At 50.4% G+C, this 18,255-nt stretch overlaps 2 protein-coding genes across 9 annotated transcripts in view; both read left to right on the top strand.

The window, feature by feature from the left end:
* ARHGAP45 (Rho GTPase activating protein 45) overlaps positions 1-18,255 on the top strand; it is a 182,127-nt gene extending 163,872 nt beyond the window's left edge. For 4 of the 8 annotated variants that reach the window (XM_078669839.1, XM_078669838.1, XM_078669840.1 and 1 more), the window contains 3 exons: positions 11,859-12,042; positions 13,338-13,449; positions 13,530-18,255. In XM_078669839.1, coding sequence (XP_078525965.1) covers positions 11,859-12,042; positions 13,338-13,449; positions 13,530-13,819 — 586 coding nt within the window. In that variant the 3' untranslated portion in view covers positions 13,820-18,255. The remainder of the gene's footprint in view (positions 1-11,858; positions 12,043-13,337; positions 13,450-13,529) is intronic. The other 4 variants (XR_013603646.1, XR_013603644.1, XR_013603645.1 and 1 more) reach the window with 2 other exon arrangements.
* Positions 15,972-18,255, top strand: LOC144798793 (uncharacterized). Its single transcript, XM_078669841.1, has 2 exons — positions 15,972-16,931; positions 17,140-18,255. Exons 1-2 carry the CDS (start codon positions 15,972-15,974, stop codon positions 17,197-17,199), a joined length of 1,020 nt encoding a protein of 339 aa, XP_078525967.1. The 3' UTR covers positions 17,200-18,255.

Raw genomic sequence — 18,255 nt, 5'->3', positions numbered from 1 at the left:
GGAGGTCTACCTGGCGATCCTGGCCCGAGATCTGGTGAGCTCTGACCTGCCACGAATCTCCGAGTGAAGCCTGAAGTCCCTTTCTGGAGGATCCCCTTGACCAAGACCAGAGCTGGTAAGAAAAGTCCGATGCCTAAAGACACCCCTGCAACAGACGTCCCACGGCCTTGGGTGACCCAACCGATGGGTGTCTCAGCATCCCAAGTCATCCAGACTTAGCTCTCCGACCAGTGGTCACCTCCAGAAGATCTTCATCCCCAAGCCTGCAGTCTTTGCTGCAACCGGAGAATCCCCATTAAAAACAACAGGGCACCTGATGCCAAAACAGCACCCTGCACCCAGCTGCCGCTGTAGGCGTACTTTGGGTGTTAACTTGTGTCCCCCTTTGCCCTGAGCCGAACACCAGGCGCTTTCCTCTCACAACCTTGTGGCCTGCTCGTGAGCAGCCACCAACCAGAGGCCCCCTATCCCCCATTGGATAACATTGGGCCTCATCAATCTGCACCCAGCCGCCCCAGTGCCGCTGAGGGTGTTTCAGGAGTGTATCCATGCCCCTGGGGAAACCCTGGTTCTAACTCCAGAATACCAACTCCCACAAACCAGTACTTACCTCAAACCGTTAACTTCATTTTTCTCCATAGGAATACATTGACTGTTTTTCCTTGAAAATCGTTCTAAGTGTGGAGTTGGTTAGTATGAAATATTGGAAAACTGCCTATGTACTAAAAGTAAATTACTTACCTTTTGTCTAGGAGGTGTCTCAGTGTGATATCTAGCATATCACACTGATTAGCAAACAGAATCTGTAAAGTAATCTAAAGAGTAACATGCATAGTAATCTGCAAAGTCATTTTGAAACATTGACTTACCTGTAAGCCAATCAACTGCATTTGAACCTGCATTCAATTGTAAAACATTGCATCAGGTTTTTGCAAAGCATTTATTTCACTTACCTGCACGAGGCTAGGTTCTAAGAAATACAATAACTTAACATTTTTGATACAAACAAATTGGTCTGAGTTCAGTCTTTGAATTTGTGACATCATTTGCTGCCTGTGTGTGTACAACAAATGTTTAACACTACCCTCTGATAAAGCCTTACTGCTCGCCCACACTACCCCAAGTTGAGAGTAAGGTGCTATCTACTTTTACCTCTGCCTACCTTTGGGGTTCCACTGGACTCTGTGCACACTATACCTCATGTTGGTATAGTATATACAGAGCCTGCTTCCTACAACTTTTAAAAACATTTTTAAAAGGTTTGTCATATCTCTTTGCCCTTGCCATGGAGCCTTTGGCCGCCTGGGTACGTATGGATGCGCAGATGCGAGGGTTTGTGTGGCCCCGGGGCCTCTCTGATAGAATAGCGTTATACGCAGATGACGTCCTCTTTTTCCTTACAGACCTGCGACGCTCCGGGCCGCGAGTATTGGACATAATGAAGATCTTTGGCGAGGTCTCGGGCCTGTACCTGAACCTGGGTAAATCCACCCTGTGGGTCCTGGGGGGTGGTGCAGTCTCAGACCCCTGGACGCTAGACCTGCGGGTGGCGACCGAAGGCTTACGATACCTGGGAGTATTCCTGTCCGAATCAGTGACCCTCACGTGGGAACGTTCTGTGCTGCCGGTCTGGGAGCGGGTGCAGGCCGAAGTGAAAACCTGGTCCCGGATGCCTCTTAATATCTTTGGCAGGTCCGCCATATTCAAGATGGTGGCGCTTCCACTTCTTCTGTACCAGCTGCAAAACTATCCCCATCCGGTCCCAGCCTCGTGGTTTCGGCAGGTGAATTCGGTCTTGGGGCGCTTCCTATGGGCTGGGGGTTCTGCCAGGGTGGCGCTCCGTACGTGCTTCCTATCTACGTACTGTGGAGGACTCGCCACCTCGGACCTTATGTCCTACTATCAAGCAGCTCACCTCCTCATCCTTAATGACTGGTGGTACAGTGATAGGGGTGACCCGGCGTATGCATTAGAGCGTGCTCTGATGGGCGACAACACTCTCCACATGCTCCTCTATTCTGCCCGGCTGCGGCGGGAGTTGCCCAGTGTTACGAAAACTGTCTTCCTTGTTTGGCGTCAGGCGTTGCGCCGCATGGGCTGGTGGGGTAAGCTGACTGCGGAAACACCGCTGTGGCGTAACGGTAGACTGCCTGCGATGGCCTCTTTGTCGGGTTTCGGTGGCTGGGATGCGATCGGGATCTCGTCGCTGGGCGATGTAATGTCTGGGACTGCCCTTAAGTCGTTCCAGGAACTTCGTGCGGAGTTCCACATGCCGCGGACCCAATTTTTCCGTTATCTGCAGCTTCGGCATGCGCTAGCACCATACATTGCCGACTTAGACTCGCTCCCTGAATTCAGCCCTATTGAGGCGAAGTTGTTCATGGGTGATCTCGGAGACAAAAAAGTATCCCGAATATACCAAACGATGGTCACTCACTGCGCCTCCGACCTTCTTCCCCTGCGGACGGCCTGGGAGGCGGATGTTGGTCCCATGGACGAGGACGATTGGCGAGAGGCCCTGGAATCCCCACGAGGGACAGCCATCGCAGTGAGGCTCAGGTTTATTCACTTTAAAATTCTCCACATGGCTTATTTTACCCGTGAGCGCCTCTGGAAGGCTGGACTGATTGAATCACCGGAATGCCTGCGTTGTGGGATGGAGGTGGGCTCGCTGCTTCATACGGTGTGGCTGTGTCCGAGAATTGCTGGCTTTTGGAGGGGTGTGTGGAGTTGCCTATCTGAAGTGCTGCACTGGGACCTGCCTCGCACCCATCGGTTAGGTTTGCTTCATATTCTTGAGGGAGTGGGGGGGAATAGTTACAAGCGCCATTTGCTGCTGTTGGGGCTGGTACTAGCCAAGAGAGACCTGGCACGGGCTTGGAAGGACGAACGGGCCCCTCCTTTGTGTGTATGGAAAGCAGGATTGGATTTTTGTATGGGTTTGGAGCGCCCGATCTTTGAAGCGCGGGGATGCCCCCGCAAACACTTTAGGATATGGAAACGATGGGCCGATTATAGGGACCTGCCATTAGACCCTCCAGTTGAACCCGAAGAGGAGCCCTAGGCCTCCCCCATTGCTTGGGCCTGTGTCTTGCGCCATGCTGGCTACTCTATACTCACTTAACGCTGTTTTTTTTCCTCACACGTGCATGGGGTTAGGGAGGGAATACGGGGTGGGATTGTTGAGGGTGGTGGGAGTTGGGGCAGGGACGGGGTGGGGGGTAGTTCCTAATAAATATGATTTGAAATGATTCGAATTCGAATTCTGATCCTGCCATATGTAATGTCTTGAAATGCTTAGTGGTTTCTCCTGACTGTGGGGTACCACATTGATTGCCTTGCTTGACTATTCAATAAAATCTGTTGTGAAAAGAAAAAAAAAAAAAAGGTTTGTGAATAAGTTAGGACACATTACACAGATCCTGCTACTTTTCCTGTTTTTAAAAAAAATATATATTAACCATTTTTTAAATGCAAGTTAAAGCAAATGGCCAATATAGCCTAATTTATAGGCTGAAAAACATTTTAATAAATCACATGCTTATCCTGGCCTTACTGAAGAAAGGTAAACATCTACACTTAAGAATATATAGTCTAAAAAAGTACAAGGGATCCCCGCTCGTGGGCGGGACTATTCGGTGCTTTTGATTTCAACGGAGACTTCCCTGAGAGAGAGATAGGATAACTGGCATGAAACCATTCCTTTCTCACTTTCAAATATTCCCCAAGCGTCACAGGGGGTCCAGTAAATCTTGAGCAGAACCTTTGCACGCTGGTAGGTGGTGTCAGACAGCTCCGCGTCAGAAGTGACGTGCGCAGTACCTATATAGCCACCATCCCCGCGCACTGACAGTTTATTTCGTGACTAAAAAGACGGAGCCACAACTGAACGATGTGTGACGGGTGTGCAGATATCTAGCGAGCTTTATGGTGAAGAGCTGAATTGCAGAGTGAAGAGTATACAAGGGACTGTGAGGAAACTGTGGTTAGTCTCTACCACAAAAAGCAGAAACGAAGGAAAGTAACTTGTTATTCTGATAGAGACTTCTAACCAAAGATTCGTCACCTTAGAATAAATACCCAAGCAATAACTCCCCGGGGTGGGTCTGTGAACATGATCAAACCAGAAGGTTCTGGAGCACTAAACATGCAAAATGCCTTCCTCGACAGACCGGACTGTCCAAGCAGTAGTGCTTCATCAACGAGTGGAGTGATGCAGACGTGGCAGCTTGGCAGATGTCCAGGTAAGGTACGCCCTCACGTGCAAATGCAGGAGTAGCGGCCTGGGCCCAAGTGGAATGGGCCTGCAAGCCCTCAGGACGCTGCATTTTAGCTAGTGTGTAGCAGAGTACAATCCATCGAGAGATGGTTTGTTTCTACACCGTCTAGCTTTTATTTTTGCTCCAACGACCCCAATGAAAAGCTGATGGTCTACCAGGTGGACTTTGGTATGAAGGAAGTAAAAAGACAAAGCCCCCTTTGGCTCCAAACGATGGAGTATCTCCTCTTTTTTAGAAGGACGAGACAGAGGAAAAAAAAGTCAGTAGCATAATGCATTGGCCGACGTCGAAGGGAGTCACCACTTTTAGCAGAAAGGAGGAACGAGCCTGAAGGACCAGTTTGGCAGGATAAAGGCTGGTGTATGGAGATGCAACCGAAAGAGCCTGAAGCTCACTGACACTCCTGGCCGGTGTAACGGCCACCAGGAGTACTGGCTTATGGGTCACTAGTTGCAGAGGATAGCTATGCATGGCCTTGAACGGGGAACACATGAGGAACGGCAGAACCAGACTAAGGACCCGTTGGGGCACACAAAAGGGGTAGCAATGCCTTAAGGAAACACGTCATAACAGGTGACTTGAACAGTGGGGGCTAATACAATAACTGCAAGAAAGCAGAAATGCTGGTACAGTAAACTTAAACAGTGCTCCTGGCAAGGCCTTGCCGAGCCAATGACAGCACTTCTGAACAAGGAGGCAGGCAAAGCATTACCACTATGGGATAGCACCAAGCCACTAATTTGTCCCAGTGGTAGGTGCATACCTTTTTGGGTGAGGGACGCCTGGCTGCCAAAATGACATCACAAATCTCAGGAGAAGGTCAAAAGCACTCAACCGGGGGGAGGAGCTACGCTACGATCCAAGATGGCTGCTTAAGCTCCCGGCTCCGTTGACCTCCGCCGGCAGCTCGCATATCCTGTCATTTATCCTTTACCTACGCCGGACTCCCGTGTGTATGAAGCTCGCCTGATACCGGTGGTGCAATCCCGGACTCCCTAACATACTGGGTGGCGGAGTTATGTCGTGTTCCATTTTCGGCCTACTCCAGGGCTGAAGCCGGGACCTCGATTTCTAGCCCATCCGGGCTGGAATTGATCAACAGCGGCTGTGGAACCAGTGTTTCGTCCGGTCTTCCGTGCTCGGAACTTTTTCTACATCTCCGATCTGCAATCCAGTTAACAGCTGGCACTGAGGACTCGGTCTCGTGACACAGGGTGTGCATCGTGCGCCGCGGTCGGGGGCCGCTAGCCCGGAGACCCTGCTGGGGACGGCAGTGTTGAAGGGGGGGGGCCCCGCGGTCGGCGAAGGTGTCGTGATCACCAGCTGAGGGAGCGCCTGCTGTTGCCATCGGCTTCGTGTGTGCCTGGAGCCTCGGAAGTGAGTCTGGGGCTCGAATCCTGCTTCGTCTCTTTGGGGGGGGGGAGATGGAGAGGACGGATGGCGCACCATCGTTGAGGTCCGTGATGGCCGCCATTAGGGCGCTCCACTCCCAATTCACAGTCACGTATGACCGAATGTCAGAAACGCTGGGAAATATCTGCTTGCGACCGGGCGATGATGCTGCGACACATGACCAGCATTCTGTGGTTCCAGTGGAAGATTTGGCCTACTGTTCTGAGGTTCCCGCGCGGCAGCTTGACTCAGCTCACGTCGAGGATTTTGGCCTCGTGAATGTTGCACCTAAGACCGTAGTCAGCTTTCCCGGTATGACTCCTGCTCGGCGAAACATCGTTGCCGAAGGTTTTGATCGCCAAGAACAGCTCTTTGGTGACCGTCGGAGAGGTCTGCTTATCTCCTTCATCTTTCCCCGTTGGTCCTGTGGATGCCGCCATCTTGTATCCTGTCCTCGGTCCGATTCAGCTGCTTCGAACTGCTATGGACGTTTCGATTACCACATGAATACTGTGGCTTGGGTGGCATGGGTTTTCATAAAGAATCGCACTGGTCCGGGCTGACTTTATCTTGTATCCTGCCCTAGATCCGATGCCACTGCTTTGTACTATCTGGGACGCTTCGCTTTCTGCGGAATTGCTGGCTTTGGCGACGTAGCTTATCGTGAAGAACTGAACTGTCATGGTTGTCTTTGACTTTTGGGGTTAGCTACGCTTTGTGATCTATGCCGGGATTGTACTGTGTATCTCACTGGGAGTCGGGTGGTTTTGGTTGAGGTCCTCCCCATATTGGTGCTTAATACTTGCTTTTAATAATGGACAATATGTTTTGGGGAGGTCGCTAATGGCGGGGGGGTATAGGTGGCCGGGAGTATGTTTGTTCTTCTCCTCCTCCGCTTTCTTTATTTCCCTTCTTTGGGGTGTTCCGGGGCGACAGGCACGCTGTTAGTGGGGTAGGCCGTAGCCATTACAGGGGTGCAGGGTGGCGGGTGTTGGGGGGGTTTGTTATTTTAGTTTGTTTTGTTCTATGGTCCCCTTTCTTTCTTTCTTTGGGTAGGGGTTTTCCTTCCTTACAGTAGGGTTGGCTGTCTCTCCTTATCCTTTTTTCTTTCTCTGTTTGGCGTCTATACTAGCCTATACCTTAGTGTCTCCGGAGGGTGGGTTTTCGGGAGGGTGTGCTCACTAATCGCTTGCTATTACATTGTCTTTTATTCCTCGTCAGCCTCGGCGGGCATAGTGTGCCCAAGGTTCATATTGCTCATCACCTGGACTTGTTTGCACTGCGGGGTACCTCCCCCCATCTCTTCTTAACTTCATGTTGTGGTGTGACGCCACCGATAGTACAGCCACTTCTGCTTCTTTATAACTTTAAAATTAAACCTTTGATATCCTGCTGCGTTGAGGCATATACAATCACATGCTGTATCTGTATTGTCGATATCATTTGGTCTTATATATGTGCATGACTCCTGATCTGATTCCTGTGTTTGCGGCCGGCCTCTGTGGTTGTAGGCCGGCGCTTGTCATGCTTTGATGAACTCAATAAAGGTTTTTACAAAAAAAACAAAAAAAAAAGCACTCAACCGTTGATTCTCAATCTCCGTCCTGGACAGTGGAGTGTGCACAGGTTGGGGTGCAGAACCCCGCCCTGTTACTGCAGCAAAAGATCCACCCGAAGGTACAGCCTGATTGAACGGCAGATGCTCATGGTCAGGAGTACAAGACACCAAACTCTCCTTGTCCAGCCTGGAGCCACCAGTAGGACTTGAAACTGGTCGGTGCTGATCTTCTTGAGAACCTGAGGCAGGAGAGGTAACGGCGGAAAGGTGTACAGGAGTTCAGGGTGCCAGTAAGCAGAACGAGTCTCTGAGCGAGAGCTGCTCTGGAAACTCCAACGTGCAGAACAGATGATATTGCACATTCTTGGCACTGGTGAAAAGATCTAACCAAGGTTCTCCCCACACTCTGAAGAGAATTTGCGCTACCACTGGGTGTAGTCACCCCTTGTGATCCACAAGGCATCGATGGCTGAGTGTCAGCCTTGGCGTTCAGAGACCCTGCTGGATGCTGCACGATCAGGAAGATGTCCTGGCACTGCAACCATGTCCTGAGACCCAGACCCTCCTGGAATATGGTCCCAACTCCACTTCGCGCTGTTTGTTGCAATATCACATGGCAGTAGCGTTGTCCATAAACACCTGAACCAGCCTTCCCACGATGGATGGGAGAAAAGTTTTCAATAGCAAGCAGATAGCTCTCAGCTTCAGAAGACTGATGTAGAGCTGAGATTCTGCCGAAGACCAGTCCTCTGATCTCCACCTCTACCAGATGGCGGTCCCAACCAAGAAATGATGCACTGGTCACCAAAACAAACTCCTGGTGGGGAAAGGAAATGTGTTTGCCATTGCCTCAATCGCGGTTAGTCACCCAACATTGCAGTCTCGGTCGAAATCTTGATCAGGTCAGAAAGATTCCCCTGGAGTTGTGCCTACTGGGACTTCCTATCCCAACGCAAAGCAAGCACATGCAATAGAGTAACTGTAAACAACAGGATGCAGGAGGCCATTACACACAGGAGCCTCAGAGTCAGTCTCACCGAAATCCTAGACTGAGGATGAAACATCGGGAACATAGCCCAAATGTCCTGGACTCTCCGATCCGGAAGATCGGCATAGAACTGCAGTGTCCAGGATGGCACCACTGAAAGGGAGCATCAGAGGGAGTCTGGTGTGACTTCGGTACGTTGATAGTGAACCCCAGCGAATGCAGGAGGTTAGCCATAGTCTGGAGGTGGGTGGCGAGACCGCCTTCAACAGCCAGTCTTCAAGGTAGGAGAAGACTGGGACCCCTGTTCTTCGCAGATGTGCTGCAGTCACCGCCATCACGTTCGTGGACACACAAAGGGCACTGGTGAAGCTAAAGAGGAGTATAGCGAAGTGGAAGTGCTTGTTGACTACCGTGAACCTCAAGTAATGCCTGTGGGCCTGGAGGATGGGAATGCAGAAATATGCACCCTGCAAGTCAAAAAGCTACCAGCCAGTCTCCTGGGTCCAGGGCAGAGAGGACCTGAGCCAAGGTGAGCATTTTAAACTTCTCTTTCTATAGAAAGGAGTTGAGAGGGCTGAGATCTAGTATAAGGTAGAGGCCTTTGAACTTTTTTCAGCATCAGAAATTAGCGGGAATAACAACCCTATCTTGTGTCTGATGCTGGCAACCTCTTGATGGCTCCCTTTGCCAGCAGTTTGCACTTCCTGTCGGGGAAAGAAGAGATGGTCCTTTATCAGCTGTTACAGGAATGGTGGCTAAGGTGGTGGGGTTTTCAGGAATGGAAGGGCATAACCCATCTGTACAATTTGAAGCACAAATCTGTCAAGAGGTTAAGGCCTGCCATTGGAGCAGGTGTTGCCTGATCCTGCAGTCAACGCGATGGGAGTGCTGCGCTGGAAGGCCATTAAACAGGCTTGGAGTCTGTGGCAGCCCGAGGGGCAGGACACAATATAGTATGCTGGAAATGAGCTCTGCGTCCTTTATTGGATCTGCATCAACCAGCCACGAAAGAATTGCTAAGCTTGCTGGGCTGTGGGGTAAAGCTGATAATGCAAACCCCATGGAAGCCCTGACTGTGGCAATGGAAGGAGTGAAAGGACTGTTCCTGGGAGCCCAACGAAAAGGCCCAGGGATCTGGCAGTAACCTGGCTTTCCTTGAAGTGCGCGAGGGCCGTGTAAGCTTTGTCACTGAAAACACAGGTGCAATCAAAGGGTATGTCGATCAGAGACGATTGGATATCCCCTGATAAAAAGCCCAGTGGACCTCAACCAGGTGTGGCAGCGGATTGCCACCGTAAAGGCAGTGGCCCTGCCTAGTGAGTCACTGGTGTCCGGTCCACATCGAATGGTGAACTTTTCTGCGCCTCGGCCAACAACTAATGCCTGGTTCAGGATGGCTCAGCACTCTTCGGGCACCAGCGGCGCAACCGGATCCCACAAGGCATGGGACTATCATCCCAAGAGACACACGGTGTTTACAGCCCTCAATGCCAACCTGGTGGAAGAAAAAAATCCATCTCGCAAAGGTGTCCAGACTCTCCTGGTGCAGCGGAAGGCAGCTCACTTAGATTGATCTTGGATGTCGAAGTCTGCACCCTGAGGCTCTTGGAGAATAGATGCTGGGAGAGGAAAGTTGGGAGAACCTGCAGAGAGTAAACCAGAGGGACACATGTCAGCCTTGTAGAGCCCAAAAGCGTGTCATAGGGTAGCCGTAGACCTGAAGATGGAGTGCATGGGGTCTTAAAACTCCTTAAGTTGGATACAGGACCCGGTGACTGGCTCTGTGGGTGTAATGCAGGAGGGGGCCTAGAAGCACAGCGTTTGCTAGGGGAAGCCAAAGAATGCTTCAACTTCTTGTGCTTTTTTGACATACCCACCTTTGAGGACTTGGAGTGGGATGAAAAGTCTGCAGTAACGACTTCAAGTATGGCCCAATGATCTCTCTTGGGAGAGGGGCCGGGATCATCGCAGAAACCTGGTTTGCTGCACCGCCAGGAGCTTCAATCGCCTTCGGATTCATGGACTTGCAGTCAGAGCAGGACTTGGGGTTGTGCCTCGACCCCAGGTGCCACAGGCAGACGAAGAGTGGGGCAGAGACAGACATCGGTCTGTGACATTCCTCACACATTTTAAACCCCATGGATTTGTTGGGAGATATGTCCCTAGCACACTGGGAGCAAAGCTAAAATAAAATTGACAAAAAGTTGAAAAAAGTGGTTAAAAAAAAGGGCCGAGTTAGCTCTCTGGATTCTTCACGGTTGGTGCGGAGGGAAAGGAACTTATGTAAGCATGCCGCGGTGGCACCTAGATGACCACTAAGCACGTCACTTCCAATATGGATGTTGTCGACACAGAGTTGTCAGAGCTACTTACCAGCGCGCCGAAGTACTGCTCAAGATTTTCTGGATATAGTCTGACACCTGTGGAATATTCCACGGTGAGGACTCTGGTTAGAAATCTCTGTTAGAAATTAATCTCATAAGCCATCCAGACGGACTCACGAATACACATTTATACCTCTAAGGAATAGATATGTGTATGTCTGTCCTCCAAGATCAACAATGCTTATCTAGGGCATAGTGCATGGAATGGACCCACATAAAATGGTGGTTCCCTTGCGGGTTGTCTTCAACCTACGGTGGACGTGACAGCCTGCATGTCCTTTGTCCTGGGTCCCTGCCTTGAAACACCAGATGTGCCTGGTGAGACGGGACAGTTTACTACAAATTTGGAGATTGTGCTGGTAATTGGAGACTGTCCTATCCTTCGTAGAAATCTTCTGCAGCAGGTCTCAACAGTGCAGGAAAAAAATGAAGAAAGTAAAGGGCGTGAGTTTATCGCCCCATTCACTGGAGAATCTGGGTTCAGACACACAAGTCTGATTTTTGTAGTAAAACATGCAAATCTGAAAATCATAGAAGGCAGGGCTCTGCAGATCATCGTGTTACTCTCTTCTAGATGTATGTTAATCTGGTATAGATTGAAGCTGCAAAAGCATACTTAAGAAGGCACAAGGATGGGGATGGACGAAGCATGTTGGAGCTTGCAGAATAAGTATTAAGAGGGCACTCATGAGAGCAGCAAGACAGGGGTTTGGGTTAGTCCTCAACTGCAGTAATTACCTTTATACAGGAGATGTACGCAAAGCACAGCCGCATGAAGAACACAACCATAGTGACAGACAACTGGCAAAACAGGCTCAGTCTTTGAGGAGGCAGGTCTGGGAGAAGAAAGAGGCTCCCAAGAACACAGGGCTTGGGTAGTAGGCAGCACTGCTGGGAGGTGCAGCCGACAACAGAAAGAAGCTTAAGGAGCATGAAGTTCAGCAGAGACGGCGTCCTATTTGTGAGGACAGAGCTGCTCACAGACTCCAGCACAGCAGGTAGGTTGCACTGAAAACAGTCAAGCAAGGTACCAATATCAGGAGCAGTCAGCTTTCATATGATTGTTCAGGTAGCGTTCAAGGGAGGCGTAGCAGACTGGAATATAGAAATCAATGCTGAAGACAGGAACCTTTCCAGCTCAGACACTACTAATGATGCACATTTAAGGCATTTTCCACAGAAGCCCAGAGTTCACTGAAGACTTTTCAATTGAACAAGGTATTAACCAAAGTCAATCATTTCTTTTTACCAACTAGAATTGCACACGTGGAGCAGGACAACAAAATGACCCCAAGCAACCTGGGAATCGTCTTTGGTCCGACATTAATGCGCCCCAGGCCCACACAGGCCACCATCTCACTGTCCTCACTGGTGGACTACCCCCACCAAGCACGCATCGTGGAAGCCCTCATCATCTTCTACCCAGTCTTCTTTGAGAAGGTAAGAGCAACAGACACAGGGCCAAAAGGACCAACAATCAGAGCCAGAGGCGCCAGCACATGGGGAGGGAACAAGTAACGGGAGGAGTAGAAGACCTGGGAGTGGCCCCACTAGTCAAGGGTGCAGCGCCTTTGGTTGGATAAAGCCGGGCTAAATACTGGGGAACAAAGGCAGCCTATGTATAAAGATTTTGTGAAGATTGCCCTGGCATGGTAAGAGAATACGGCTAGGAACTTACTTTGGGTCTTGGGATGATCAGAGGTTACTAGGCAGTATACAAGGAGGGCGCCGTATTCAAGGAGGGCGCCGTATCCAAGGAGGGCGCCGTATCCAAGGAGGGTGCCGTATCCAAAGAGGGCGCAGTATCCAAGGAGGGCGCAGTATTCAAGGAGGGCGCCGTATCCAAGGAGGGCGCAGTATTCAAGGAGGGCGCCGTATTCAAGGAGGGCGCCGTATCCAAGGAGGGCGCTGGAGGGCGCCGTATCCAAGGAGGGCGCAGTATCCAAGGAGGGCGCCGTATCCAAGGAGGGCGCCGTATCCAAGGAGGGCGCAGTATCCAAGGAGGGCGCAGTATTCAAGGAGGGCGCCGTATCCAAGGAGGGCGCAGTATTCAAGGAGGGCGCCGTATTCAAGGAGGGCGCCGTATCCAAGGAGGGCGCTGGAGGGCGCCGTATCCAAGGAGGGCGCAGTATCCAAGGAGGGCGCCGTATCCAAGGAGGGCGCCGTATCCAAGGAGGGCACCGTATCCAAGGAGGGCGCAACATCCAAGGAGGGCGCCGTATCCAAGGAGGGCGCCGTATCCAAGGAGGGCGCAGTATTCAAGGAGGGCGCAGTATTCAAGGAGGGCGCCGTATCCAAGGAGGGCGCCGTATCCAAGGAGTGCGCTGTATCCAAGGAGGGCGCCGTATCCAAGGAGAGTGCGGTTTACCACTAGTGACCTAGATGCAAGAGGACACCAACGATCTTCCTTCTAACCATATAGCCTAGCAACGTTTGGAAGGAAAAGGTTACTCACCTATAACTCATGGTTTGCAGCACGGAGAGCGGTAGATTCACAATAAAAAGTCATATCTTGATCAGAAAAGTTGTTCCTTTAATGATGAAGGCAAACAGGACTTATTTAGAATAAAAGCTGGGACATAAATGAAAAAGGGAAGGTAGCCGCCTATAGAGAAGGAAAGCTTGCCCATATTTAAAAATAAAAAAATACATTTAAAAAATCATAGACTCGTATTTGACTCTGACCTGGAGGACAGGTGGGACAAGAGCTAACGCAGTTTCCTGCTTTCTTCCAGGAGGCTACGCCTATGCAGGGATCAGACGGGCTTAGCAGTGGGGGTACCCCGTTGCAAGTGACCCCAGAGGAGGAGACGCTGGACACGGTTTACCACCGGGAGACATTCAGAGGTAAGTGAGGCTGGTCTGAACGGCAAAGCTCCTTCGAGCTGGGGTTTACTGGGCACTGACCACTGTTCATTCTTCTCCAGAGCATTCGTTGGGCTCCACTGAATCTGGGGAGCAGTCGGTGGACTCTGACTCCGAGCTGGAAGACGACGGTATCTCTGGAGGACGGCCTCAAGTTGAGGGGGCCACATCTACTCAGGTACAGAGGAGCCGATTGATGAAACAGGAGAGTGAAACAAGTACGGACGATGCTCTGTATGGGGATGACAGCAGTGAGGGACAGCTGAGCCGGCCCTGCAGCATAGGTCACTCAGATCCTGACATCTCAAGCACTCGTCACCTGGCAAAAACAGAGGACGAGACAACCCCGTAAGCAAACTGAGACACTCGGGCGTGGAGCCAGGCAGGGCTCCAGAGAGATGAATCGCAGAACACAACACAAACCAGTCAAATAACGTTCTGGGAGAAGGCCAAGAGGCACCGGTCACAAGCTGCTGACTGCCCAAGGAATGGAAGAATGGACATGAGCTCAGCTGTGAGCAGGCAGCCAGTCAGTCAGTCCACCTTGATGGTGGGCCTAACCATGGTCTCCCTTCTAACCATGTACCAACCTGAAAGAAAGCGTGACTGATGGATAACAGACATGATTCAGAAGCATCGCTTCAAAGGCCTCAGGTTAATCCCTCCCAACATGAAACCCCTTGTGCCAATCTTCTGATCCTTGTCGTCTGCTGTGCGGACACATCAGTGCATCTCACCCTGTGAATGTAGCGAATGTGAACGGTTAGTGGCATTAGCCTCACACCTTCACTGCAAGGATTGTAGCTGTTCCTGGCTGGATCAGGGTTGCTACCAGTCAGCAACACACCTTTCTGGAAAAAAAAGTTGACACTGGAAGACCAAAACGGATCCTGCTCAGAAGAACTCTTTGAATAAAACAAGTGAGCAATGATGGGATGGTTCTCGCTCAACCTGCTGCACTTTATCCCGGAGCTGGAGCATTTTGATTTTTCTTTTAAGTATGACTTGCACTGCTGTACTGGGTGGTTGGAGGGGGGTGGGACTGTACGTAGGGAAGAGAAGCGGCACTGCACTAGCGGTGCGCAGGTACACCAGCTGGATGAAAGGAAGAAACTAGATCACCTCCAAAAATGCCGCAGGTAAAGAGGTTTGCACAGTGATGGTGCAGTAGATACTCTCCAACTCCAGTGATGCCACAATGAAAATGTAAAACAAGGCCTGCTCTTCTTCATCTGTGAGAGGCATCTGCACTGTTATGGTCTATTCCGTCTCTTTGATGCACAGGCTTACTTGTGGGTGAAGCTTGTAACAGAGGGCAAGAGAAAAAATAGGCACTACTGCCAGCCACCTCTGTGTACAGGAGCCTTGCACTGGCAAGTGCCCAAGTACTACCTATGTGATAGGAAAGACTGCTGCAGCTGCCAGATTATCAGCTTTAGGCACAGAACTCTTCCACTTCTGCTGCCTGCTCTGTGTCCCAAGGAAGTGAGCACCACAGTCCATGCTGCACTGAATGTTGGTTGCAAGTAAGTGTGGTTGCCGTGTGTGTGTGTGTGTATAAAGGAACTATGCGCTGCTGCTATCATTGTTTTACAAGCAGCTTGTTCTCTCTGCAGGGCATCTCCTCTCAAAGTTCCAAAGCGAGTTTGCGTTGCCCAGGTGGTGCCAGTGTGGGCCAGGGTAGAAGTGCTGTACTTATACTGCCCTTATTGTGCCTATGAATTAAGTTTGCATACTCCACAAAGGAAGCGCAAGCTGGTTCTAAAGTGTCCCCTTTGCCTTTTACACTCCCACCCATCTTGTCTTGTATTCTTTCCATACCTGGAATCTGTATCCTATTCCATTCTAAATCACTCCTCCTGTTCTCTCCGGCACACGTTTTGGTTCTGGGTAGGACTGGTGGCCTACACAAAAGGCACCACTTTCACCGCATGCCTCTGACAAATTTGTAACCTCTCATCAGCCTTCTATATATGTGGCCTTCATAGAACAGTCTAGAATGTGTCTTGACCCAGGTACTGCTGGTTCCAGCTCTCCCAGAGTACAGTACCTCCACAACCTGCAGCAGTGTCCTAGAAAACCTTGCTGCACAGATTTGAAGAGGTTGCTCCCTAAGAACTTCCACAACCTGCAGCTGTGCCCTAGAACACCTCGCTTCATGACTTTGATGAAGTCACTTCCTCAGAACTTCCACAACCTGCAGCTGTGCCCCAGAACACCTTGCTTCATGACTTTGATGAAGTCACTTCCTCAGAACTTCCACAACCTGCAGCTGTGCCCCAGAACACCTTGCTTCATGACTTTGATGAAGTCACTTCCTCAGAACTTCCACAACCTGCAGCTGTGCCCTAGAACACCTTGCTTCATGACTTTGATGAAGTCACTTCCTCAGAATTTCCACAACCTGCAGCTGTGCCCCAGAACACCTCGCTTCATGACTTTGATGAAGTCGCTCCCTCAGAACTTCCACAACCTGCAGCTGTGCCCCCAGAACACCTTGCTTCATGACTTTGATGAAGTCACTTCCTCAGAACTTCCACAACCTGCAGCTGTGCATCAGAACACCTTGCTTCATGACTTTGATGAAGTCACTTCCTCAGAACTTCCACAACCTGCAGCTGTGCATCAGAACACCTTGCTTCATGACTTTGATGAAGTCACTTCCTCAGAACTTCCACAACCTGCAGCTGTGCCCCAGAACACCTTGCTTCATGACTCTGATGAAGTCACTTCCTCAGAACTTCCACAACCTGCAGCTGTGCCCCAGAACACCTTGCTTCATGACTTTGATGAAGTCACTTCCTCAGAACTTCCACAACCTGCAGCTGTGCCCTAGAACACCTTGCTTCATGACTTTGATGAAGTCACTTCCTCAGAACTTCCACAACCTGCAGCTGTGCCCCAGAACAACTTGCTTCATGACTTTGATGAAGTCACTTCCTCAGAACTTCCACAGCCTGCAGCTGTGTCATAGAACACCTTGCTTCATGACTTTGATGAAGTCACTTCCTCAGAACTTCCACAGCCTGCAGCTGTGCCCTAGAACACCTTGCTTCATGACTTTGATGAAGTCACTTCCTCAGAACTTCCACAGCCTGCAGCTGTGCCCTAGAACACCTTGCTTCATGACTTTGATGAAGTCACTTCCTGAGAACTTCCACAGCCTGCAGCTGTGCTCTAGAACACCTTGCTTCATGACTTTGATGAAGTCACTTCCTCAGAACTTCCACAGCCTGCAGCTGTGCCCTAGAACACCTTGCTTCATGACTTTGATGAAGTCACTTCCTCAGAACTTCCACAGCCTGCAGCTGTGCCCTAGAACACCTTGCTTCATGACTTTGATGAAGTCACTTCCTCAGAACTTCCACAGCCTGCAGCTGTGCTCTAGAACACCTTGCTTAATGACTTTGATGAAGTCACTTCCTCAGAACTTCCACAACCTGCAGCTGTGCCCTAGAACACCTTGCTTCATGACTTTGATGAAGTCACTTCCTCAGAACTTCCACAGCCTGCAGCTGTGCCCTAGAACACCTTGCTTCATGACTTTGATGAAGTCACTTCCTCAGAACTTCCACAGCCTGCAGCTGTGCCCTAGAACACCTTGCTTCATGACTTTGATGAAGTCACTTCCTCAGAACTTCCACAACCTGCAGCTGTGCCCTAGAACACCCTCGCTGCATAGCTTTGATGAGGTCACTTCCTCAGAACCTCCACAACTTGCAGATGTCCTAGACCACCTCGCTGCATGGCTTTGATGAGGTCACTTCCTCAGAACCTCCACAACTTGCAGATGTCCTAGACCACCTCGCTGCATGGCTTTGATGAGGTCACTTCCTCAGAACCTCCACAACTTGCAGATGTCCTAGACCACCTCGCTGCATGGCTTTGATGAGGTCACTTCCTCAGAACCTCCACAACTTGCAGATGTCCTAGACCACCTCGCTGCATGGCTTTGACCCCTACCTCATAATGTGGTCTAAAAATGCATGTCTACAAGTCTCCGCCGGCATCGCATGCACACCCCCTGCCTCACAGCACCGTCTGCCTCATCAACGCACACACCATCTGCTCACAAATTAAAAACGGACAGACGGTAACCACCATCTCACGACGCATCCCTCCAGCTTAACTTTGGAACACCAGAGCTCAAAACTCTGCTACTTCCACCTCTGAAACAAGCACACACACCCCTTGTTAAACAAAACTCTTCCAGCACCCCTGCCTACCTCCTGGGCGACCTCACTCTTACCTATTCATATGGCACACAACCACACACCTCAAGGTCTTCCACATACAGCTCTGAAAGAAGGCACACACCTCACTAAACAAAACCCTTCGAGCACCCCCACCTGCCGCCTGGGTGACTTCACTCTTACCTAGTCACATTATAAGCTCTCACTCCTCCAGGTAGCCACCATTACCGGTGTTTATCGTGGGGTGCTTCTGCTGAAGCCACCTCTTCTGCCGGAGAGACAGTTAGGTCAGTGGTGCTGGCAACAGCGGGCCAGAGACTGTAGCCAGCCACAGAGCGGGTGTATTCATCACCCCAGCAAGGTAGGCACACCAGTCTTTGAGGGCAACACAATGAAGGTGTTTTTATTTCTTTAATTAACTCTGTTTTGATTTTCTGTACTAGCGATGCAAGGACACGAGGAGCAGGAGTGCCACAAAGAACCCGCGATATGTGCCGCCTTCTTGTATGTGTATGTAAAAGTGCTTGGGCTATGAGCTCTGTATTATAATGTAAGGTTTGTTAAAGTCTTTCTAAATAAACATTCACATTCGTCA

This window comes from Lissotriton helveticus, chromosome 12 (assembly GCF_964261635.1).
Source record: "Lissotriton helveticus chromosome 12, aLisHel1.1, whole genome shotgun sequence".
In the NCBI taxonomy this organism is placed as follows: Eukaryota; Metazoa; Chordata; class Amphibia; order Caudata; family Salamandridae; genus Lissotriton; species Lissotriton helveticus.
This window is presented reverse-complemented; position numbering and strand designations above follow the sequence as displayed.